Genomic DNA, 8,367 nt, shown 5'->3' with positions numbered 1-8,367 from the left:
AAATCAAAAGTACATGAAAATAATCAAATAATTATAGGAGTTTCTGTTTATTTTTTTTTTTATTCTTTTAGAATTAAAAGGAATATTTTTTTTTTAAATACACCGCCTAATATTAGTGATTTATTTATTGGTAATTGAGTATATTTTAGGTCTATATTTTATATTGAAAGTTTGTGGTTGTTCATTTAAGAATTTTGAAGTTACTTAAAAATAATGTGTTTGTACACTATGATGTAGCATATTGATATTTCTACATTAAATGTTACATTTATATCTTTCGGAAAAATAATTTTCGAGCAAACAAGTAGTGTCTAAACGTTTACGTTATCTAAAAATTATACTTACTTTTCTTATGTAAGTAATAGTCACAATTTGGTTTTTGACAATCTGCAATGCTCGATTCCAAATGGAATTAATGAATTATTCAAGCTTGATTTCATGATAAATAGATATTTTTTCTAAATTCAACATGATATGAATAAAGAATTTTATAGACTTTATAAAATTAAAGACTTGAGTATTACATAAAAGCTACACATGTGAGACTAAATCAAGATAACATATTACCATCCTAATTTGGTTCATAAGATCGCCTTAAGAATTGGTCCTAGCATGATCAAAACATGTTTTGCAATAACGAGATTTAGACTTTAAAATCCGATTAAAAGCAATATATATTTATGAGTTTAACTCTTTTGTATTGGAGACAAAATTTGTGTTATTTTTTTGTTGTTGGATGTTTCAATCATAAGTAATGAATTGATTTAACTAAATTATATATGGAAATCAATTCAAAACACGTAGTTCAAAATTCCCACATATGCATGCTTAATGCTTCAAGTACAAAAATATATAATATCATACATCAGAAAAATAAAAACTATCTGAATAACAACAACCGACTACGCATTATATAGAACTTAATTATATCATTATCAATCTCATACATTAGAGATACAAACTTACAAAACAAACATCACATCCTAATGATTACATACACATAACACCTCCCCCTATCCCCTATAAATGCCAATATTTTGATCCCATCATTCAATCAATTCCATCAATGATGTTTCCGAATTTCATGCTAAAATTACCACCTTGACCTTATAAATTTAGAAAGTGACCACTTTATCCCTTGCTCCTAAACTTCTTTCAACTCAGTACATAATCATTTCGGCAGATGCCAACATAGGTTGGCAGGCGTAAAGAAAACTCAGTGAGTTGTTGATAAACTCGTCGCCGAACTCAGTGTCACTTCCCACGTACTGTTCCTCCGCAAACCCACTTCCGGCGTCAATTGGTTGTTTCATGACGGCAATGATATCATTGAGAGAGTGAAGCCGATGGCTGAGCTCCGCCACCTGAGCTCTTAGCACCGAGTTCTCAGCCTCCACACTCATAAAATGCTGTGTGATCATACTGATACTAGACATTACCTGGTTATTCTCCTTCCTGAGTTGACTCAGCTGAGTCATCAAATCGTCCATGTGCTTTTGCTTCCTCATCCTCGATCTTCTTGCTGATTCTCTGTTAGAAATCATTCTTCTCCTTTTCCTTTGATCCATTTCTCCTTGAAGATCTGAACCACCAGACGACGTCGTTGTGCCACTAGAGGAAGCCATGAAAATCACTAAAAGTGGAAACTTTAACCAAGAAACTTGAAACTGAAGATTTTGAGAGAGAAATGACAAGACCCAGATGGTAATTAAGCTTTAGTTTAATTATTTGATTACTTATAGATCTAAATATAGATAGATATAGAACGATAGATTTATATAGGGGTTAGTTTATAGAGGAAGAATCATGAAATGTAATAAAACCAGTAGAGGAAGACAACTGAGAAAGATTGAACAAGATGGGTTCTGCGCCAATAAGTGGAATTGATCATACACCCGGAAGTAAACAGTTCACTAAGAATTTGAGACATGTATTTCAAACATTAAGGAGAATAAATTAAACATGAATCTTAGCTAAAAACCCCTTCAGGAAAGAAGGAAGTCCGAAAGATGAAAAGAACAAGAGGGGCTTGCAAAACCCCGGATTATAATTGGGGAATTGAAAGACAAGAGACCAAGAATATTTGATCTTAAAGACAGGCTTTTGGTAAGCTTGAATTTAAAGGAAAGAGACTTCCACAAGAACAAAGAATGGAGATGGAGATAAAGGATGTGGGGAAGATAGAGAAAGGGAAGAGACTAGGGAAGGATCGTTGCTAGCATTTATAGGAAAGATTGGCAAAGGAAACCGAATATATATATATATATATATATATATATATATATATATATATATATATATATATATATATATATATATATATATATATATATATATATATATATATATATATATATATATATATATATATATATATATATATATATATATATATATATATATATAACCCTTAAAAACCACTGTTGTAAAATAAATTAAATTTTCATAGTAAAAATTCAAAAATTATTTATCAATTATTTTAAATAAATCATTAATTATAAGATATATACCAAATTTTTAAAATTATTATAACTTCAAATCTATTCTTAATAAAAGAGTCATTTGGATGCCACATGTCACTCTTTTGCACCTCCAATTTGCCATGTGTCCTTACCAGGGATGTGTTTTGACTCAAATTCCCGCCCATTTATTCCACCAAAAAATCGAAAATATCAGCTCCTATAAATCAGCTCATCCATTTAAACTTACCTGCAAATAAAAACTATAATCAATCCTACATTTATGGTTATTTGTTTTATGCCATAAAAACGGAAATCACTCCTATATATATATATATATATATATATATATATATATATATATATATATATATATATATATATATATATATATATATATATATATATATATATATATATATATATATATATATATATATATATATATATATATATATATATATATATATATATATATATATATATATATATATATATATATATATATATATATATATATATATACATATATACCGACATTATCAACTCCTGTAAATCAGGAATTTTATATACCATATTATGCCATATATTTGGAAATTGAAAACATAAAAATCGAAATTATCACCTCCTCTAAATCAGCATATCAATTTTTACCAAATCGTTGACTTCTACTTTCATATCCTTTAAACTACAAGTTCTTTCTTATTTTTTCTGCCAACTATTTTCAGATTATATCTCATCTATTGATTTTCAAATTTAAATCAATTACCCACTAATCAAATCCACAAAATCAGGAATAAAATCTCCAAAGTAAAATACCTTTCCGGAATTAAATAAATTATTTTGCCTCATTACTCTCTGCATATTTATATGAACCCATAGAATTACATATCATTTTCTACTGTTATGCCCTCGAATTTGAGTGAAATTCTCTGCTCTGCCCTATAGATTTCTTAAAAGTTAGTAATTCTACCGATTTCTTAAAGGTTAGTAATACATTCTTTTCTATTAGTATTTTCTTTTAAAATCAATCTGCACATCAGTTTTTTTTTCATATTTTTTTGTTTTTTTTTTTTTTGTCTTTGTTTTCAAACTCCAATTATACAGTCAGTCAACAAGCAAAATCTTGCCCAACATTAAGTACAAAACATTATTCAACAACTTAATATAAATTTGGTCTTGAAGCATTAAGGTCCATTGTTATACTGATATATATTTTCTTTCAGAGATATAAGAATTAAAGTTCTGTGATTCATCATTTTTGTTTTATAAATTGCATCAGATTATTAAATGTAAAGTTTGTGGGCTGAAAATAATTTTATGTTCGCATATGTTGAATAAGTTCAAAGTTCGGAAATTATGGCTTTGTTGTACATTTTGATTTTTCAGGTAACATAATGAAAAATAAATTTTCTTCTAATTGTAGCAGTTGCTTGCATTTGTCTTTGAAATCGGGTGTATACATAGAAATATACTTTCATATTAGTAAAGATTGCCTTTTAGTTCTTTAAAAGAGTATGAATATATAAACATATTATACGTATTAAGTAAAAGCCAAATTACACAAAAGCTATGACTTATAGTTTTTTTAAAGGCATTGATGACCTGCCAAAGTTTTGATACTGTTCTTTTTTTTTCCTGTCATTTTTGTTGAAACTCTAAATCGTTTCTTTTAACATAAACTTCACACCGGTTTCTATTGTTTCATATATTTTTTTTCTCTTTTTTTTTCTGTCATTTGTGTTCAAACTCTAATTCGTTTCTTTTAACATAAACTTCACATCGGTTTCTATTTTTTCATATATTTTTGTTCTTTTTTTTCCTGTCGTCGTGTTCAAACTCGGATTGTTTTACAAGTTTACAACTATAGTCTTTCACATTTTATTTGTTTATTTTAGCATCATACTTATTGTTATTTTGTAATTCATCTTATATCTCTTATTTGTTTATTTTAACATCACACTTATTGTTATTTTTTAATACATTTTATATCTGTTATTTGTTTATTTTAATTGCTAAGTGCACATTTTATACATTCTTTGTAGATCAATGGCGCAGATAAATGTTACTTTCATTCCAGAAACAGTCGTTGTGTCATGTATTTTCAAACTATAGGGGTATATTCGTCCATTTTATTTACGTAGATAAATGTTACTTTCATTCCAGAAATTTTGTCTAAAATGTAGCAAATTCAAAATTCAAATGTTTAAACAAATAACCAAATTTCAAAATTCGAACCAAAATCATATCTACCTGATTGTGTTTCCGCTCTTAACGAATGTGAGGGTATTCTTTTGAACGGCTTCAGTTTTCGCTTATATCTTTATATACAACATTTCTGAAAGAAAAAAAAAACAGGTAAAATTTCTTCCACATAATGTATTTTCTGTTAAAAAACTAAGATTAACAATCAATTGATTATCTCTTACCTTCAATCTTGCTTTCTTCAATTATGGCTTTGTTGTACATATCTTAAACATTTCGGAAATTATGGCTTTGCTATACATATCTTAAACATTTGAAAAAATTACATTTTATAATGAATGTAATGTATGAATCCAAATGCATTTTCAAGAGTAAAGATGAGTATGTGGTGGGATGATATGTGCCATTGGCAAAATGGCAAATGGTTTAGGTTTTTTAGACATCTCAGGATGGAAACAATTATGTGCACAAGCTTTTTGTTTGAAATGCTTGTTTGCTCGTGGTTGATGCTATGTCAATTGTTTTGGTCATTTCAAAAATATTGCCGATTGAATAATCTACCAACTTTGCTTTCCTAATTATTAAATTTTTCATTATATTGCTCAATAATTAAGTTATAATTTTATTTTTATTTTTTTAATTTCTTATCCGTGGTGTCCACGGGTTATAACCTAGTTTAACATATAATTAGAAAAAGTAAATTTGAATTTTGAAATGTTGCCTAATATATCTCTTTGACATGTGTCATAATATTAATGAGAATTTGTATTAGAGTGATACATGTCAAATGGAGATTAAAACTATTCTTTTATTAATGAGAATTTATATATATATATATATATATATATATATATATATATATATATATATATATATATATATATATAGTTAGGTTATTGTGTTCTAACTATCTATTATGTATATGTAGAATTGATTCTGGACCAATCATTTTAGTTATTTTAATAAAGTAATTAATGTATATTACATGTTGATGATATAATGAATATTAATTAAATCTTCAGCATTTAATATGCATTAATGATTTTTTTTAAATAACTAAAATGATTGGTGCAGAATCAATCATACATGCACACAATAGATAGTAAAAACATTTGAACCTAACTATCTCTCTCTATTTATATATATAAGGTTCATATATGAACACTATAATGTGTGACTCATTGTTGATCAATTAATAGAGAGGCGTATTATAGTAAATTTAACAATTAATTAATTAATTACCTATAATTATAAACCTATATTTGTGGCATAAAATCCCATATTATAAGCTTTGCTCACATTATCCCCCAAAATCCAACACGCTCGTCCGAAATCCATGGCTGCCTCTAACCATCTGCACTCTCTAATCTCCATATCGTAGATGAATAAAATAAAGTCAAACCCTTTTTCTGCCTTTGTTCTCTAATTCTTATTTTGATATCAGTCATGTTCATCGATTAGGGAAGAAAAACGCAACTCTACAACTTGGACTCGATTAAAGATGAGGATGGTTATTGAACGAACACTCTTCTCCTTCTTTGGATTTTAGTTTTTGCTTATTTATTTTGTATCTTATTCTTGTTCAGATTTGCTATGATGAAGTAAGAGTTACAGACTTATATGGACAAATTATCTTTGGCCCAAATATGAAACTTCCTGATCAAGAAGAGAAGATGATCATCTATTTGTAAGCCTTTATTGGAAACATGTATACACATAATTAAGGAGATCAGATCTGTAAATAAAAAGAATTGATGAATCATGTTATAGATTACTCTTTTATTATTACATGGCTGATATGGGGTTTTGGTCAAATTGTGTAGATAGGCAGCAATAGCTTTATATATTCCACAAAAAGAATTAGTAACAGTTTCATTTAGTTGTTTTTATAATCTATATATGTTATCATTTCCTCGTGGAGAAGATATTTTGGGCACTTTCAGTCACAAGATGGTACACCTCAAATGTGGGAGGTGGATCCTGATCAATATTGTAGTGTATATGGGATGAAGAGATGAAATAAACATGGATTCTCTTTTTGTTCTTCTGTGTGACTTCTAGATATCATTAAATATTTCTTTTTCATTATATATTTAATGTTTTTCTATTGTTTATATGATTCCCTCTAAAACCAATTCAATGATAACAAAAATTATGCTAAAGAAAACTCAAAATTAGAGTTAATCAAATAAATTAGAATTTGATTTTCAAGTTAGAAATAGAAGAAAACTCAAAAATTTTGGAAACCAATGGCCTTGTTATTGTTTATCTAAAATGGCAGTTCTCTAAATTGGTTTTTCTTTAACTTATGACCTTGTATGTAGCCCCACTCCATCCTCTTTTGATTTTATACTTTATGATTTGTTATAAAATGTCAATTATTGATGGACTCTTTATTCTTGTACTTTATAGGATGAAAGAATGGTTGATGTCTATTCGATATTTGAAAGCGGGTAAAGATATGGTGGAACACACAGGTCATTGGTACTCAAGAATGGAGATTATAGTCGGAGAATCTTCAAGAATAAAGGCACAGATTCCTAAAAACTTGAAGTCTAACCTTTGTTCTTCTCTGAAATAATACACACACAACCTATTCTTGTAAGAATGGAATGTGTTCTTTTTCGAATAAGTGTTATTGTCATCAAGTTGTTTAAACTGAATAAATTTTGCACTTGTTCTTTAATTCTTACTTTAACCTCAATTAAGGAGAATGCAATCCATTATTCTTCATTTCACTTATTGATTGCGATTCAAAACTCAAGAAGGTACCGACTCAAAAATCTTAAAGTCAAGTTTTTTTTTCTTCTAATCTCTAAATATTATTAAAAGAGAAACCTCATGACATCATCTAAAACAATCTGGGTTATTCATTGTGTTTTCTTTATAGGTTTTACACCCTTAGATCAATTTGCTTACGTTACCTTGATCAAAAAGAAGTCAGCCCATTGTATTAGGAAATTAAATGTAGGAATTGAATGAAAATAATACTTGAATTCTTTCCAAACTTACAATTACAAAATTGGTTCCTTATTAATGTAAACCTTAAATTTAGGCTTTATTTCCATTCAAAAAAAATTTCCATATATATTATTTGTTGAAATTTCGGAAACTATTAATTTCAAATTTCAAAAGTTTTGGATATTATTATGAACCAATAAACTTTCAAGCATGATATATTCTATTTTAAGTTTAAATGGGATTTCAATTGATTGCCTGCTAATATTCATCATATTGACTTTTTAATAATCGATTTACACAAACATTATGCCATAATTCCTCCACAGAAAACAAATGCAAAAAAACTTCAACCTTCCCATCAGTCTGAGTAGTCGAATAAATGTATGTACTTCTTCCTTAAATCCTATTAATCTGTAAGTTTGATATTGTTTTCGAATTTATATGTTTTTACTCATTCGTATGGTTCTTTGTTGAATACTTATAATTTGGATGTATAATGTTGTTTTTTTTATGTTGTGTTTGGTTCTTGGTTCCATCTTTTTAATCGGTAACTATGATCCTATTTTCGAAAATAGTAAACTCAATGTTAAATTTGGATGTTATATATAATGAAATTATGATGTTACATGTGTGTGTATACCTTTGTAAAAAATCAATAGACAAGACAAGAGATGACATGACATAATATAACAGACGGGTTGTACAAAAGACATGAACGTCCTCATTAGAAAGCTTTCTTATG

The 8,367-nt window shown here is 27.7% G+C and overlaps 1 protein-coding gene across 1 annotated transcript; it reads right to left on the bottom strand.

The window, feature by feature from the left end:
* Positions 1–909: 909 nt before the first annotated feature.
* Positions 910–2,219, bottom strand: LOC111919064 (bZIP transcription factor 11). Its single transcript, XM_023914671.3, has one exon. The coding sequence runs from the start codon at positions 1,623–1,625 to the stop codon at positions 1,161–1,163; it is 465 nt and encodes a 154-aa protein (XP_023770439.1). The 5' UTR covers positions 1,626–2,219; the 3' UTR covers positions 910–1,160.
* Between the last annotated feature and the right edge of the window lie 6,148 nt (positions 2,220–8,367).

Source organism: Lactuca sativa, chromosome 7 (genome assembly GCF_002870075.4).
Source record: "Lactuca sativa cultivar Salinas chromosome 7, Lsat_Salinas_v11, whole genome shotgun sequence".
In the NCBI taxonomy this organism is placed as follows: Eukaryota; Viridiplantae; Streptophyta; class Magnoliopsida; order Asterales; family Asteraceae; genus Lactuca; species Lactuca sativa.
Note: the sequence above shows the minus strand (reverse complement) of the source record. Positions and strands in the feature narration are given on the sequence as shown.

Excerpts from the sequence above, each read along its gene's own strand:
- LOC111919064 (XM_023914671.3), bottom strand. The coding sequence starts at position 1,625 with ATGGCTTCCTCTAGTGGCACAACGACGTCGTCTGGTGGTTCAGATCTT.